The following is an 18,455-nucleotide window of genomic DNA, read 5'->3' as shown; positions in this document are numbered from 1 at the left end:
AGTATTCATAACTAGAGCTAGGAGAAATTTTTTTCTGAGAAAAATGAAGACTCAAGTCAACCAAAACATTTTGTAAATTTATGGCAAATTCACTGAATTGTTTTGACTGGTAAAAACCCAAAACAAAATTCTGAAAAAAATAGAAACATTGACATTTTCAAAATAAAATATTGTATTTTTTCAACTGAAAATACTTTTATTTTGAATTTTTCTTTATTTAAAAAAACACCTTAGAACAAGAAATCAACTCGTTTTGTTTTGGGTCGAACAAAACATTCTTTTTTTTATTTTATTACTTTTTGGAACTGCCACTGAACTGAAAAATCAGTTATTTGCCCAGCTCTATTCACAACTATACACTTTCCTCCCAAAAAGAGCGATGGATTTAATCTAAACTCAAATGCACTTTCACTGCAGTGTGGTGGAGGGTAGAGAGTGATGACTCTGTTTTAGTGACATTTGTTCTCATTTCATCTTTTCAAACTTTTAATAAATCCCAACTATACAGCAGCAGATTTATTTCACTAAGACTCCATTAAAACATAATATTATTTTTCTTTATTGATGGTTGATAAAAATAGTTTTGTATGAATGATAACTCTCTTTAAATGAGAGACAGTCTGGAAAAATAAATGAATTTACATATTAAAGAGATAGGGGATAAAGGGGAAAGGAAATTCAGAGACAGTTTTAGGCCCAGATCCTGCATCAGGGTCCCAGATCATAACATGATCTTCATGTATCTACATTCAACATACCTCATTCACACCACACTCTAACTTAGTGTATATAGAAAGGTTTCAGAGTAGCAGCCGTGTTAGTCTGTATCCACAAAAAGAACAGGATATATTTGTTAGTCTCTACGGTGCCACAAGTACTCCTGTTCTTTTTGTATATAGAAAGACATGCATGTTACTAAATTCCCATACAGACACTGTGAGATAGTCCTTGCTCAGAGAGAGACATCACCTTTGCACTTCTGCTCGTGCAAGTAAGGCATATGGTGCATTGGCAGGACAGCGTAGGAAAGCTTTCACCTCATGTCCCTGAACTATGCCTCTTGCTAATTCTCTTAGGACCAAATCCTGTGGCCTTTAACTTAGGCAAAACTCTCATTGAACCATTGCTAAACAAGGACTGCAAAGTGAGTGACTTATTCCTTAAGTTCCTGTGCATTAAAACTCAGTCTTACTGAAGGAACCTTAAAAGAAAATAATTATTTAAGACAATGCACCTTAGAAGCCCTTTTCGTGTCTGCCTTTTGTTTGCCATTTCTCTGCAAAACGGTTAATACAGGCATTAAGTGCTGTGGCTTACATTTAAATCCACACTAATATTAGGTTAATGTTAGATTACTAATGAATGATAGAATCTATTCATCCAACAAGATAGGCTTTCCTCTGACTAGAAATTCCTCACACTATGAGGCTAGGTCTACACTACCCGCCTGAATCGGTGGGTAGAAATCGATCTTTCGGGGATCGAATTATCGCGTCTCGTCGGGACGCGACAATCGATCCCCGAATTGATGCTCTTACTCCTCCAGCGGAGGTGGGAGTAAGCGCCGTCGACGGGGAGCCGCGGAGGTCGATTTTGCCGCCGTCCTCACAGCGGGGTAAGTCGGCTCTGATAGGTCGAACTCAGCTACGCTATTCGCGTAGCTGAATTTGCGTATCTTAAATCGATCACCCCCTGTAGTGAAGACCTGCCCTCAGAGAGTTCTTGTGGGATAGAGAAGGATTTACTCAACCAAAAAACAGTTAGAAGGCCAGGCTTTTTACTTTAGTGGACTTAAGGGTCTAAGATGAATAACCTTGATTATTTGGATCATAATTCTAGATCCTACAGTGATTGTGTACCCCATAAGTCTTCATGGGAATATGCTTATGAATATATATATGATATAAGTTATATCATATAACTGGAATGTGTTTTATGCTACATATGCCATGTAACATAGCTATGTAAAGGTTATGATTTATTGAATACATTCCTCCTATTTGTATGCATGTATCATTTTTGTATTTGAAGTTAGGAATATTGGCTGTATACTTGCTTGATTTCTATTGAGAAAGGAATGTGCAAATTAAATGCCCAATCAAGAACCACTTAAGCCAACAATGAATTCGAAGATACCAGTCCACATCCGAGCTTTCCCAGGAATGTGGCTTGGCTGTTAAGAAACTCAGTCATGCATGGACATGTGACTTGCCCATGTGACTCCAAAACTCCATCTTGGAGCTGGACTTTGCATAATGAGAGAGGAGAGGGTCTCCCCCCACAAGAGAAAGTCTATTTAAGCCTGTGGGAGACCCCTCCATTTTTTCTTCAGCTGGCTAAAGAGATAGCCTCTCCACCCCCATGGATACCTGAAAGAAACTGGAACAAAGGACAATAACTACAGGGGGTGTGAGTGATTGTATTTAGTAAAATCACTTTTTACTTATTAATTAACCCAGAGTATGCATTAATACTTGGGAGCGGGGGAGGGAACAGCTGTGCATATCTCTTTATCAGTGTTACAGAGGGCGAACAATTAAAACGGATTTATTTGGGGTTTAGACCCCATTGGGAGTTGGGCATCTGAGTGTTAAAGACAGGAACATTTCTGTAAGTTGCTTTCAGGTTAAGTCTGCAGCTTTGGGGCACATGGTTCAGACCTGGGTCTGTGTTGGAGCAGACTGGCGTGTCTGGCCTAACAAGACAGGGTGCTGGATTGCCAGGCTGGCAGGGAAAGCAGGAGCAAAAGTCTTGGCACATCAAGTGGCAGTTCCCAAGGGGGTTTCTGTGATCCAACCCGTCAAACCTACTAGTAAACCCAGCACTTGAAGTTAGTTTATTTCAGTTCTTCAGAGTGAGGTAGTCTCAGAGACCCCGTATTGTAATAGTGTGAAGACAGAGCCACAGGTGCTGGAACTAGAGGTGTGGGGGAGGCAGTAGCACCCCCTGGCTTGAAGTGGTTTCCATTATATACAGGGTTTACAGTTTGGTTCAATGGCTCTCAGCACCCCAACTATACAAATTGCCCCAACACCCCTGGAAAGAGCAATTGCACACTCAGTGAAAGAGCTCCCATTAACATAAAAATGGTGTCTATGGAATAGGTACAATTAAATCTATTTTAGCATGCTACCTACATAGGGCTAGATCAGGGGTTCTCAAATTTCATTTCACTGCGACCCCCTTCTGATAACAAAAATTACTACATGACTCCAGGATGGGGGACCGAACCTTGAGCCCACTCAAGCCCCACTGTTGCAGGTGGTGGGGCCAAAGTGAAAGCCCGACCCCCAGGCAAGGGGTCAATGCTGAAGCCCGAGGACTTCAGCCCCAGGCAGGGCCTATAATCTGAGCCCTGCTGCCCTGGGCTGTGGGGCTTGGGCTTTGGCCCTGGGCCTCAGTAAGTCTAAACCGGCCTTGGCAACCCCATTAAAATGGGGTTCCGACCCACTTTGGGGTCCCGTCCCATAGTTTGAGAACTGCTGGGCTAGATCATGCTTTTAGCATGGAGCTCATGCTAAGGGGGTGTTAGGGATCTACTACCCCCAGAGAACTGGGCTGTAATTATGGATGGCCCTTATGTTGGCCTCAGAAGGGGCAGAATACTTACTTCTTACCACCCCAGTGCAGCTGCATAAGTGCAGGGCATTATCTAGCCCATAGCCTGTGTCATCGATACAGATGTTATGAAAAGCAGCTATCATGCTAACACAATAGCTTCTTTCTGACCTAAACAATGGAGCCTTAATTATTATTCTTAGCGTCACAGGTCCACAATATAGATTAGTTCCCTGTAAAATATTCTTACATTTCATTTCTAGTTCAGACTAGGGCTGTCGAGCGATTAAAAAAATTAATCATGATTAATCGTGCTGTTAAACAATAATAGAATACCATTTATATAAATATTTTGGGGTGTTTTCCACATTTTAAAATATATTGATTTCAATTACAACACAGACTACAAAGTGTACAGGACTCACTTTATATTTATTTTTATTATAAATATTTGTACTGTAAAAACAAAAGAAATAGTATTTTTCAGTTCACTTAATACAAGTACTGTAGTGCAATCACTTTATCGTGAAAGTTGAACTTACAATGTAGAATTATGTATAATAAATAACTGCATTCAAAAATAAAACAACGTAAAACTTTAGAGCCTACTATTCCACTCAGTCCTACTTCTTGTTCATCCAATCGCTCAGACAAACAAGTTTGTTTACATTTGCAGGAGATAATGCTGCCCACTTCTTGTTTACAATGTCACCTGAAAGTGAGAACAGGTGTTTGCATGGCACTGTTGTAGCCGGCATTGGAAGATATTTACATGCTAGATACGCTAATGATTCATATGTCCCTTCGTGCTTCAACCACCATTCTAGAGGATATGTGTCCATGCTGATGATGGGTTCTGCTTGATAACCATCCAAAGCAGTGCAGCCCAACACATGTTCATTTTCATCATCGGAGTCAGATGCCACTTGCTGAAGGTTGATTTTCTTTTTTGGTGGTTCGGGTTCTGTAGCTTCCGCATCGGAGTGTTGTTCTTTTAAGACTTCTGAAAGCATCCCTCTCAGATTGCGGATGTCACTTCAGATTCTTAAATCTTCAGTCGAGTGCTGTAGCTATCTTTAGAAATCTCACATCGGTACCTTATGTGTGTTTTGTCAAATCTGCAGTGAAACTGTTCTTAAAACGAACAACATGCTGGATCATTATCTGAAACTGCTATAACATGAAATATATGGCAGAATGCGGGTAAAACACAGAGCAGGAGACATACAATTTTCCCTCAAGGAGTTCAGTCACAAATTTAATTAATGCATTTTTTTTAACGAGCATCATCAGCATAGAAGCATGTCCTCTGGAATGGTGGCCAAAGCATGAAGGGGCATACAAATGTCTATCATATCTGGTACGTAAATAACTTGCAATGTCGGCTACAAAAGTGCCATGCGAACGCCTTTTCTCACTTTCAGGTGACATTGTAAATAAGAAGTGGACAGCATTATCTCCCGTAAATGTAAACAAACTTGTTTCTCTTAGCGATTGACTGAACAAGAAGTAGGACTGTGTGGACTTATGGACATTGTTTTGTTTTTGAGTGCAGTTATGTAACAAAAAAATTCTACATTTGTAAATTGCACTTTCACGATAAAGAGATCGCACTATGGTACTTTTATGAGGTGAATTGAAAAATACTATTTCTTTTATTTGTCATTTTTACAGTGCAAATATTTGTAATCAAAATGATATAAAGTGAGCACTGTACACTGTATTCTGTGTTGCAATTGAAACGAATGTATTTGAAAATGTAGAAAAACATCCAAAATATTTAATAATTTTCACTTGTTATTCTATTGTTTAACAGTGCGATTAAAACTGTGATTAAGACTGATAATTTTTTTAATGGTGATTGATTTATTTTGAGTTATATTAAAGACTTTAAAATTGTTGCTAACTACTGTACCATTAAAAAAAGGTGCAGCAATGTGAATTTCTGGTTTGCAGCTGGGATGATAAAGTTTTAGCTGAATGCAAACTGAAATATAAACCCTTTAAAATCTGAATTCATAATGGAAAGCATGTCAAATTTTGAATTATACTGTTGTGACAGTAGCTTTACACTACAATCCAATATCAAAATAGCATAAATCAGGAACCACAGAAATGGTTTTTACCAACTGTTACTACATAGTTACAATAGATATTTCTATTCTAAATAGAAATAAACTGTAATAATCTCAGGGCTTGTCTAGATTTAGGGAAATTTGCACTGATGTATCTATATCAGTGGAATTGTAACTCCCTAAATGTTGCTACATCACATGATAAATCACAGCAGTGCAACCTGTGTCTTATACCAGTGCAGTGCATCTATACCAGAGGTTTGCACTGGTGTAGCTCGAGCTTAGCTCCTCCCACCTCACATAGATAGGCCTCAGCAAACACTATTGTATTTGTTGCCAAATGACGGCTTTGTAGCAACAGTCACGTTGTGTGACTGGGATGTTCATGTGCCAGATTCTGCCAGTCTTACCCACACTAAGGCTAGGTCTACACTGGGGGGGGGAGGGGAATCGATTTAAGATACGCAAATTCAGCTATGCCAATAGCGTAGCTGAATTCGACATATCTGATCCGACTTACCCCGCTGTGAGGACGGTGGCAAATCGACCGCCGCGGCTCCCCCGTCGACGAGACACGATAATTCGATCCCTGAGAGATCGATTTCTACCCGCCGATCCAGGCGCGTAGTGAAGACAAGCCCTAAGTAGCACCCTCCCGCTAGTCATCTCACTGAACTGAAGGTGTGGTGTGTTCAACTAGAGGCTGGTAGAGCTTCAGAAGCCCCTGTGTAGGTGTCACAGAGGGCCATGGAACAGTCTTTGAAGCAGCTGTCCCATCAGCCCATAATCTGTAGTAGATTTCAATAGGACAACTCATGGAGGAAGGCACTACTGAACATGAACAAAGGTGGCAGAGCTGAGTGCGCAGTCAGCTTTGCTTCTGTAACTAATCACAGCCAGATATATATTGCCTCTCCTTTTCAATTCCTGTAAATGTGAAATAATGGAATAGCAATCAGTTGTTAAATAAGTGTTGGCTAAAATATTCATATGTTGTCATTTGAAGAGATGAAATACTATAATTATAAACTGTGTCTCTGAATAGCAGCCAATAGCTATAGCAGAGAAATTATCCACAGCATCTGTTGTGACTGCCTCAGAGAGAAAAATAATACCATTCCTCGGCAAAAGTTAAAGCAAAACAACTTTGTGCTGGGGATCTAAGTTGGGTGGGCAGGCATGAGGAATCTTCCCCAATGCTAGATACAAGCAGATCCTCCACTGGTGTAAGAATTGTCATAGCGCCTTTGACTTTAATGGAACTATGACAGTTTATACCATCTGAGGATCTGTAGAACACCTGTGCCTCCACTCTGCTGCCCCAGTCAACTAATAAGTTGTAGAAGTAATTGGGGACCTGTATACTCCCATGCACAAGGGTTCTGTGTTTCCACCTAGTGGCATAACCACCAGCCAGTCACTGACTCCTCCTCTGGGCTGATTTTTCACCACACTCCCATCCCAGCTGCCATAGAAACAGTATCATGGAGTAGAGCCCCATGGTGTGTGCACTGAGTCCCTCTGTTTGGCCTCTACATGGCCTGCCTCCCTGCTCAGTAGAACAACATAAATTTGTCTGCATTCAGCGCCTTCCAAGCCCCCAAGGGTAACGGGGAGGGGAGGGGTGCAGATAGGGGAGAAGCAGCATTTGGCCATAGATAACAGGATACCAGTATGTGACACTCCAACATATTGTCAGTTGAACTAAGTGTGTGTTCAGAAGCCTCTTATCCAGAGTACTGTATTTGGTGCAGTGACAGTAACTACTGAGTTACAGGAGAGACAGAGTTGCCTAGTAGCTAGAGAATTGGACTGGGACTCAGAAGTGCTGGATTCTATTCCTGGCTCTGCCACCAGTTGTCTTCTGGGTGACCCTCAGAAAGTCACTTGACTGCCTTGTGCTTCAGTTTCCCCATCTGTGAAATGGGTATAGTTAAGTTTAGCTACTTCGTAAAGCACCTTGAGCACTACAGATTAAGTGCTATGTAAGAGCCAGGTATTATTATTCAAGACACTCATAGCTACATAAGTTAAATGCAAAACATTCAAATTGGACCCTTAATTATTTGCAAAAAGAAAAAACAGAAAAAAAAAGTTTTACATCTTCTTTGGCATGTTCATTTTGTTTGTAGTAATCTCTGAACATTTACTTTCAGAAAGAAAAATGAGACTCTATTTCATTACTGCTCTGGTTCAGATCACAGAAATCCCCAAAGGCCTAATGTACTAGGCCTACATTATTATTATTCACTACAGAGTTTTGACTTCAATGTTGTTACAGAATTTTCATTGCCCTTACTCACACTTATTAGGAATGTTATGTCTGAATTCAATACTCACCTGCCGGAATAGTTGAAATACCATTTCCCCTATATCATTTAGCTACATTCTCTGATGCATTGTATATTTATATAATTGTATTTTTGACATATAAGACATTTTCTATTCTGCCAGGAAGTGCATAATGTAAAATAAGGCAAAAACAGTCTCTATAATTAAGTTGTGGTGAATTCACAAGAAAAATGCAATATAGAGTTCAATAACCAATCCTGGACAGCTTTTCAGGAACTTGGGTTAGGTTATTTTCACCTTTTAGCCAAGAGCCTAAGGTTAATCTCATAACAAAAATACTTCACGTGAACAATGTTCAATCATTTCTTCAACCTAGTTAAGTTTCCAAGAGTAAACCCTCAGGTAATTCCAGTTCCCCCAGTGCTAAATCTGCTGTGTTTTTTCTTTTTGCTAATAGGGAGCTGAGAAAATTCTGTCAATGAATGAATCAGGGGAGCTGCAGGATCTCTTAACCAAAATTGAGGTAATTGTATTTTTACAAACTCTGTGGAGAAACTACAAATAGAAGTTGTGCTGTTAAAATTAAATTATTTGCTGGGTATTTCCTTTCTTTCTGTTTTAAACTGATGATAACAAATCCTGTTTTTTAAAACGAACAACTACTTAGTGTTACAAACCAGCAAAGATTCCAGCCCCATCAGAAGGTTGGGGTTGCCACTATGCCAAACTCAACAGTCCACATCCACTGTTCCTGAATTTGATAGGGAGAAGACCCAAGACATTTATCCTCTGTAAGAACTATTTATTCAATCTCCACAATTTGAGCTGGAACAAATCCAGCATAAGGAGTCTGATATTTAATCAGACAGCAAATTGTTTGATCCTGATAGAAGAGAAACACAATGGTGAATACAACAAAAAGCAATATCCAGCATAGTACAACTGAACGAGACCAAACCATCTCCACTCAACAAATGGGTGTTCCTGAGGGAATTTAGCAGTAGTAGCAGTGAGGGTAGCAGAATACCCCTCACTCCTCCATCCACTGGCGACCTCTGGGCTCAAAAGGACTGGCCAGTGAGACAGCTTTACATGTACTTAAGCTGTGTTTGTTGACAGGGCCTTCTCCAGAAGGATGGGTGGTTAAAGCCCTGGTCTAGGACTAAGAAGATGAGGGTTCAATTCCCAGCTCTATCACAGAGTTCATGTGTGATTTCTTGCAAGTCAAGCTTGGTGTCTCCTTTCCCCATCAGTAAAACAGACACACTTCTTTTCTCCCGCTCTTTGCTTGTCCTATCTGCTTAGAACGTTACCTCAGTCTCTTACTATGTGTATGTACAGCATCTAGCACAATGGGTGTCCTGATCTTTGCAGGGGCCATTAAGTGCCACTAAAGTATAAATAGCAGGCTAGAGCAGACTATGATCATAACGGTACACAGAGTACATCCACTGATTTACAGAGATGGCTTTGCCTGAAATTAGCTATAAGGTTCAGTTGTGACTCATTTTCACCAAAGATCCAGAACACAGGAATTCACTGTATGCAGTCCAGTCTTTCAACAAGTCCAGTTCAGTTCTTTTAAGGCAAAACTAGACCGTCCCTCCCAAAATCCAACTTTTTCAAAGGGTTACATTTAGGGCTGTCAAGTGATTAAAAAAAAATCGTGATTAATCGTGCTTTTAAACAATAAAGGAATACCATTTGTATAAATATTTTGGGGTGTTTTCCACATTTTCAAATATATTGATTTCAGTTACAACACAGAGTATATAAAGTTTTCAGTGTCACTTTATATTTATTTTTATTATAAATATTTGCACTGTAAAAACAAAAGAAATAGTATTTTTCAATTCACTTAATACAAGGACTGTAGTGTAATATCTTTATCATGAAAGTTGAACTTATAAATGTAGAATTAGGTACAAAAAATAACTGCATTCAAAAATAAAACAATGTAACATGAAATATATAAAACAGAGCAGGGGACATGCAGTTCTTCCCCAAGGAGTTCAGTCACAAATTTAATTAACACATTATTTTTTTAACGAGCGTCATCAGTATGGAAGCATGACCTCTGGAATGGTGGCCGAAGCATGAAGAGATATACAAATGTCTAGCGTATCTGGCACGTAAATACCTTGCAATGCCGGCTACAAAAGTGCCATGCAAATGCCTGTTCTCACTTTCTGGTGACATTGTAAATAAGAAGAGGGCAGCATTATCTCCTATAAATGTAACTTGTTTTTCCTAGCGATTGGCTGCACAAGAAGTAGGACTGAGTGGAGTAGTAGGTTCTAAAGTTTTACATTATTTTATTTTTGAATGCAGTTATTTGTTGTACATAATTCTACATTTGTAAGTTCAACTTTCATGATATTGCACTACAATACTTTTATGAGGTGAATTGAAAAATACTATTTCTTTTGTTTATCATTCTTACAGTGCAGGTATTTGTAATAAAAATAATATAAAGTGAGCACTGTACACTTTGCATTCTGTATTATAATTGAAATCAATATATTTGAAAATGTAAAAGAACATCCAAAATATTTAATAAATATCAATTGGTATTCTATTGTTTAACAGTGCGATTAATACTGAGATTAATCATGATTAATTTTTTTTATTGTGATTACTTTTTTTTAGTTAATCACATGAGTTAATTGTGATTAATCAACAGCCCTAGTTACATCCCTTCACTAAGTGTTGCTAGGTAGCACACCATTGCTTTTTCACATGATGCCAGCAATCGAAATTTAAGGAATTTAATTATAAGATTGTGGTTCTCTTATAATTTTGGAGTTAGTTGCAAAAATATCCATATAAGTAAAAAGGTTAGTATCATAAGCAGCCACAGAAAATGTGGGCATTGCTGGATATGAAAAATGAATTTTGCTATAAACACTTCCCCACAGAGGTTAGTCAAAAATAGGAATTGCCTGCTGAATGAGACAGTGGTAACAGCCATTTTTGTGGGATGTAGGGAAAAATGAGAGGGAATTCATGTGACCTCTAAGTCTGACTTTCTATACTCCGACAAGAAATTCAAAAGCTGGCTTTGCCTTTGGCTAACATTGGTATATATTGGATCAGCTTCTTCAGCATGATAATTCTTCCACACATACACAGGGATGATCTAATAGCCAAATTGGGGTCAGGAAGTTATGTTTTCCCACAGCATTTTGGCTGGGATCTTTTTCTGCAGCTTTGTGTAGAGATTATATATCCCAGGATCAGGTAGGCATTTTACATACCACTGATTTCTTTATCTAGTTTTCTATGTAAACTTATGTAACACTTCTATCAAACATATGGCAAACATTTTAAGCACAGAAGCTTTACACAAGTCTTTTCCAAGTGTTAGAAGGTTGAGCCCCAAGATAACACTAATCATGCCACTCTATAACCTTGCCATGTTATCAGTGCAACATGGGGGAAGCTTGCGCTGTCATTGTTCTGGGCCACCCCCTTGCCCTCACCCAGCTTCAGGGGCACATCACGTGCTGCTTCATGCAGCATATCAGATGCATTAGGATACAAGAATTTAAGAGATTCTTGCCGAAGCAGCGAAGAAGAAAAAAAAAAAAGAAAAACCCAAGCCTTGCCGCCGAAGACTGAAGGACTTGCAGTCGAAGACCCGGAGTGGCTGAAGGACCCGCCGCCGAAGACCCAGACTGCTGGGGTGAGTGTAAAAATTAAAAAGGCGCCATTTTGGGGGAATGTGCTCAGTGGGGAGCGGCCGCTCCCCCACTGCCTCCCTAGCTATGCTACTGATTCTTGGGCCAGATCCTCAAATGAAATGAACTGACATTGACTTCAAGGGAACTGTACTAATTTATACGAGCTAGGGATCTGCCTTTCCTCATCCTTTCACTTTTTATGTGGCTATGCACATTGATCTGCATTACTAGTAGACAACTATTTTTCTGGACAGTTTTGCATCACTTCTGTTGCGTTGTTTGATAATATTACAAAAAAGTGGCATATTCATTGTACGTTTTAGCATAATTTGCTAATTATTTATGTATGATACCTCTGGGAAATAATAACAGGGATTGTATGTATAACTGGCTTTCTTTTATAAATGAGCCCTAAAAGCCTTCACACAACACAGCAGCTCTAAAAAGCCCATACACCTGTGCTACTGTAAGTACTTGCTATATTTCATTACTCTCATGTAAAACTCCAGGATGATCATTAAATTAATTGGTGATGTTTTCATCAAAAGAGATTTAAGTCTGCATCTTAAATCTCTTTAATGCATCATAAAGAAAAAGAAAATAAAGACAGAATTATTAAAACAATTCTGGAACAACTGAGAGATTTGAGTCTTATTCTCTCCCTGCTCAGACCAGTTTCCCCAGTGTAACGATTGATTTCAAAGGCATTTATTCCTGATTTGTACAAATGTGAGAAGAATCAGACCCATGGCTGGTATATATCTTTTACAATTAAAGCCTACGATAATCTCCTCAATACTAAGATTTGAATATACCTGTTTTCCAAAGAGTTCTGCCTTGCTTAGATGCTATGAATCATTTAAAGATATGAGCAACTGTCAAATGCTGAATCACACAATTCAAACATAAACATGAGAAATTATACAAGTCATGCTATAATAATATGCACCATACATAATATAAACATAAAACCCCCTGTTTCTTACCCCAGAATTTAGAACAGGCCAGTTAAGTTACCTAATAGATCATAACTAGACAATAAAATATTTAGAACCTGGCTAATTCTTTTGGCAAATGAAAACAAAAACTATTAAGCATTACGATATACCAACTTGTAATAAACTTGGCTGATCACTGAATGCTGCTCTTACCACCTGAAAGGACAGATAAAGCAAGATTCTATGGCAGTAGGACGACAAAAACCAAAACCAGATTTCAGTGTTCAGATTTTGCTGTTTCCTAGAATAGATATTGCAAAGTGAATTCTGACTTGGAATCCTCATTATGCTAGAACTTACAGTCATTAATAGAGTAACGTTTTTCCTCTCTTGCTTTCTTTTTCTTTGTGCAGAGAGTGCAGCATCCCCATGAATGCCCTTCCTGTGGTGGTTTTGGCTTCCTTCCATGCTCAGCGTGCCACGGGAGCAAGATGTCAGTATTTCGGAACTGTTTTACAGACTCTTTCAAAGCCCTCAAGTGTACCTCTTGCAACGAGAACGGGTTACAGCGCTGCAAGAGCTGTGCAAGTTAAGAATGGCATCTTCCCATGTAGAACCTCCTTTTATGATGTTCCCACAGCAGTTTGTTATATACTTTTTAAAAACGACCATGTTTCTGATGCAGTCAATAAAATTTATTTGTAATAAACTTTTTCTGATTCAGTTGCTGAAGCCATTAGCTCAGGCCACTGACTGTCATTTGCACTGAGTCTTAAATAAAGGGAGAGTATAGGCTACTTAAGGGAACATAGCGCTCACGAAAGTTACTAGATTGACAGCTGTTGGATCTGAAATCTTTATTCACATAGGAGATTTAGCAGCAGGAGCACACGTTTCCTCACATTGCCCCGCCCAAGGACCTCAGTCCTGACCTGGAGAAACCATCAGAAGGAAGTTTAGACTTCATATCTGTTTGTTTCTGCACAGACTTCATATCTGATAGTTTCTGCACAGACTGCCAATGATGATAGTGATTTTGTGATGTGGACTAGCCCCAGACCACAATTCTTTCCGCATAGCATTTCACTGAACTGTCAATGTTTGGTCACAACTCACTTGGGCTAAAATTTAACATATATGTAAAATACCCCATAACAATCTCTTGAACCATTAACTCCCCTTAGCCTGCTACTATAAATGCCAAATTAGTTTCATTTAAAAAAGTTATATAAATATTTGGTGTTGTAGCTTCTGCTTGTAATCATCTTTAAACCATCACAAAGAAGTATTGATCTGCTGCATACTGTAGTGATAACTTGGGGTCACACGGAAGCCTTACAAACTACAGGGTGTATAAAAAATTAGAATGAGAGTTCTGCTTTTATGGCTTAGTAACAAAGAATCTCTTCCTTCTCATGGATCATCTGCATGGCAGGACAGATGGATTTGCTCCAAGGAGTAGTCAAAATGCAATGTGGCCTGGAGTTATTAGAGAGTGAACTGCAAATGCGCAAACTTTTTTGCATATTATTTCCCCTTATACAGTCTATGTCCTATCTGTATGTTATGCTGCCACAAAGAGGCAGCCTCTCTTAGTGGCTAATGCACAAGAACTGGTTGGATTAATGGGAAATGGAATGATATTAAAGAATATGCTGATACTCATTATCCTGCGATTTCTGATGAATGAAATCCTGCTTCTTTACATCCTTTGTCAAATTGTTAATTAGCACTGGATATAGACTATGAGCACACTCTGGACGGTGATTACCAGGATGTGTATTGGATAATCAAACTCCTTCCAAAAGGGAATTTCTACTAAAAAAAAGCAAAAAATATTTCAAGTTGGTTTATAGCACTAAAATCCTAAAGTCTCTCACAGATGAAAAGATCTTACTCTGCACTTTATATTGATGATCCATCCTTCCACAGAAATAGCATATGTGAAGTAGAGCTGGATAAGGTATTACCTCATCACAGAAAGCTGTTTTATTCGACTTGAAATGTTCTTCTGATAGGGAGAAGGGACTTAAACCTAGGTTTTTTTACACTGCAAGTTAGTATCCAAACCATCATGCTAAAGGAAGTCTTTCCTCAGTTTTTGAAAGCCTTTAAAATATCTTGGCTTTGTTCTTTATAGGAAGAAAAACAAATTTGGAAGCCTCATATTATTTTGTGAACCAGAACGGTTTTCCCTCCAGCCCTGGTGTAGCTATTATAAAAGATACTCAGGAACTCAAAAAAAATGGGCCTTGCTTTGCCCAAAATAAATTACAGAGGCCAATCTTCAGCTATTATAAACTGTCGTATCTTATTGACTTTAGTGAGGTGGTGACCATTTACACCAGGTAAGGATCTGCTCCCTGATAATCTCCTGTATTAAGAAACTCTCCATAAGTTTCCTCAAACTTATTGAATATAGTTCTGCTACACTTTTAATAAGTGATTGTGCGAAGCATCCCATTTTTGTAGCTCCCTTGCATGTTTGTGAAAGGCAAGTTTCACTAGATTTTGTTTGCAAAGACTGAACGAGGAAAGCAAAAGGGGATGTGTTGGTAGAAAAATAAGCTTTAAAACTTGTAAAATAGTTTGAGAGGATAAAGAACATAATAAAAACATGAGAAATAGAGATACAAAAATTAAACAAAGTTCTAAATGTTTTAAATGCCTACAATAAAATGTCATTACTGTGCAAGCCAATGTTTGCGTTTCCAGTCTTCCCATGAATTACCAGTCCATTCAATCCAAATAGATTTTCCTTGTAGTCAGGCCACCTGAGAAATACCAAGAGAAATAATTTGTGAAGGAAGGAGTAATTTTGATAATAAGTAAAAATATACTGTGTATTACTTGTTATAGGTATTGGGCCAGATCGTCAGGTAGTGTGAAGCAGTGTAACACCACTGAAGTCAATGGACCAATGCTAATTTATACCAGCTAAAGATTTGGTGGTACTAACATAAATATGCATGGTGTTTTACAGACATAGAAGACAGTCCCTGAGCCCTGGAGCTTGTAATCCACGTTTTAAGCAATATTTTTCTACAACTAGACAAAGGACATGATTCTATTCTGACTTGCCCAAGTTTTGCACCAATATAACACCACTGACTTCAAAGGAGTTACAGTCCTCTCTTACAACAGGCTAGATCACAGGTCAGACCCTCCTGACTGGTTCTTTGTGCAGCTGGAAAGGAAAGTTTTACTACCAGATGTGTTTACAGTATACTCCTCATTATCCGAATAGCATGGGAGACAAGGATTTTGTTTGGATAATTGGGAATTCGGACAATTGAGAGGGCAGGAGCCAGTCAGCTGCAGGGGGGCCTTTTCATGCAGTCTTGGCCAGGTCTCTGCTCTATTATGTCACATTATCCAAATCCCTTCCTTGTCCCCCCATGGAGAGCATGTATATCCATGCTGGGGGATGAGGAAGGGAATTCAGATAATATGGAGGTTTGGGTAATAGGGTTTCAGAGAAATGGGAGTATGTAAATAAATAATCGGAAGGAATAAATAAACCAATATAAATCAAGCTGTATTTCTTGCTGCAAACGGTATGCTTTCCCTGAGGGAGGTAATTTGTCAACCTGTACAGTGGCTATTGTTTACATTAAAAAAAGTCTGGATAAATCTTGAAACATGAGAGCAAAAGCTAGTTTTGCCATAAGTAGTGTCAAATACAATATTTTTTCCTTTGACTTCATATGGTGCAAAAATAAAAAAACAAAAACAAAAAGGCCTACAAGTTTTTCCAGAGGCTCTGGGTTTTATTAAAGAAAATAAGAAATTAATTTTGTTTCAGAAATGTGCTTTATCATTTTCATGAGAAGCAAAATAACAGTATGCACTTCATGTATTATTTCTATCCACTGCCTTTGTATTATTGCATTAAAGATAGTTTTATTCACTAAGACCGCGACACATAATGTGACCACAAAAGCATTCAACGGGAAACATTTATACCCTAAATAATTTAGGCAGAAAGAATTTAGATTGCTCAGCTTACTTTAAATTATTTAGAGATGATAGTAAAGGACATTGTAATCCAGCCACAATTTGAACAGTAAAAATTATAAGAAATATTTTTTGTTTAACTCTATTTTTTTCTTTCTTCCTGCATTCTTTTACTCCTGGGTGATGAATCAGGAAGTAATTTTGTTAGAAGAAAAGCTTTATGAACAGACTCAGACACTAGTGCTTAGGGTTTATCAGTGCTACTTTACAAAATTGCTTTCAAATGAGTTAAAAGATTGATGAAATACAATAAGTTCTCACTAAAGTAAAGCCATGTTGTAGTGTTTCAGTAGGACTTTCACTGCTTGCTTTGTTTCACGATTCTAGACACCATATTTTGTCTTGACTAAAAGACAACCCATCTCCCTGAAAATGAAGAACTTTAAAAGCCAATTAGCAACAAAAATGCATTTTGCTGCATGTAGCTCTAATGACTTGAGGTTTGAATGCATATGTGTAAATTCTGCAGGGTGAAATGCTCCAGCAAATTGTCAGTGGATATACTTTGAACCCAGAAACAAAGCTCCTACATGGTACATTGTTATTAATTCCTTTAAAAAAAAAAACACAGATGAGTGATTAAAAAACAAAAAAACCTTACCATTAAAAACCAACATTTACCAAGTTTCAGAGGGGTAGCTGTGTTAGTCTGTATCAGCAAAAACAACGAGGAGTCCTTGTGGCACCTTAGAGACTAACACATTTATTTGGACATAAGCTTTTGTGGGCTAAAACCCACTTCATCAGATGCATGGAGTGAAAAATACAGTAAGCAGTATATAGATATACACAACACATGAAAAGATGGGAGTTGCCTTACCAAGTTGGGGGGAGGTGGAGTCAGTGCTAACAAGGCCCATTCAATTAAGGTGGAAGTGGCCTATTCTGAACAGTTGACAAGAAGGGGTGAATATCAAGAGAGAGAAAATTACTTTTGTAGTGCTAACTAGGCCACCAGTAACAAAAAGGCTCTGATCTACTTAGCTGAATCTTGTGCCAGCACTTGGGTGACCATATTTCCCTAAAGTGAAAACAGAACACTGAGAGTGGCTATAAACCCTCTGCCCCAGTTCTTCTCTCTCCTATTTTTCCCTATCCCCTCCTCACTGTACCCATTGATCATCAACAGGGCTGCAGTTGGCTGCCAGGGTCTACCCAGATGGATCAGGATGCACTGGTACATGCCACCATGCAAAATGTTTTTGTAAGAGTTTTTCACCTTTGAAAATCTGGTCCTGGATGTATGTTTTATAACAATGAGTTGAAAATAAACCAAACTTTTCTTGTCACTTGGTGTTATTTACCAAACTTATGTTTATCATGTCATAACTATACACCAAATATAAATGGACTGCAAATGCTATTCTCAGGAGGAGACTGGTAACAAGTCTGATGATATTTTATTTAACACTAGCAATGTTTGATTCTGTTTTATTGTGCATTATTAATAATTTTCAGTAATCATTACATTTGCTGTACATAACATCACAAAAGAACATGCCATGTCCATGAAAGCAAGCGCTCATGTTCTATACTAACAGCAGTAAAATAAGCTGATGGGAATACTTTATTGCTTATCATTCAGCACACATGCTCAGAAACATACATCTGTGTTGTAAGCAGCCATTGATTGATTGCAAATAACTTGCCTTTACATGCAATGATTTAAGGAGATTTTTTTTAAAAGCCATTTCTATTGACTATTGTAGAATGCCTCATCCATGAAGGACCACTGTTCTCTGCTTTAATTACAGGAGAAAAATTTTAATGACGACACATGAGTTATTTGGATCTTTCACGTGACTGGGGAAAAATAACCACCCTTCATGGTTTTATGCATTTTGTTGTTATTAATTTGACTGATTTAATTTATTGGCCCAATATAATTTTCC

The 18,455-nt window shown here is 38.4% G+C and overlaps 1 protein-coding gene across 1 annotated transcript in view; it reads left to right on the top strand.

Moving 5' to 3' along the window:
• Nucleotides 1-14,213, top strand: part of GRXCR1 (glutaredoxin and cysteine rich domain containing 1) — a 67,137-nt gene extending 52,924 nt beyond the window's left edge. The window contains exons 3-4 of the mRNA XM_024107224.3: nucleotides 8,383-8,448; nucleotides 12,960-14,213. Coding sequence (XP_023962992.1) covers nucleotides 8,383-8,448; nucleotides 12,960-13,139 — 246 coding nt within the window. The 3' untranslated portion in view covers nucleotides 13,140-14,213. The remainder of the gene's footprint in view (nucleotides 1-8,382; nucleotides 8,449-12,959) is intronic.
• Nucleotides 14,214-18,455: the final 4,242 nt, after the last annotated feature.

The sequence above is a fragment of the Chrysemys picta genome, chromosome 5, assembly GCF_011386835.1.
Source record: "Chrysemys picta bellii isolate R12L10 chromosome 5, ASM1138683v2, whole genome shotgun sequence".
Taxonomy (NCBI): domain Eukaryota; kingdom Metazoa; phylum Chordata; order Testudines; family Emydidae; genus Chrysemys; species Chrysemys picta.
Note: the sequence above shows the minus strand (reverse complement) of the source record. Positions and strands in the feature narration are given on the sequence as shown.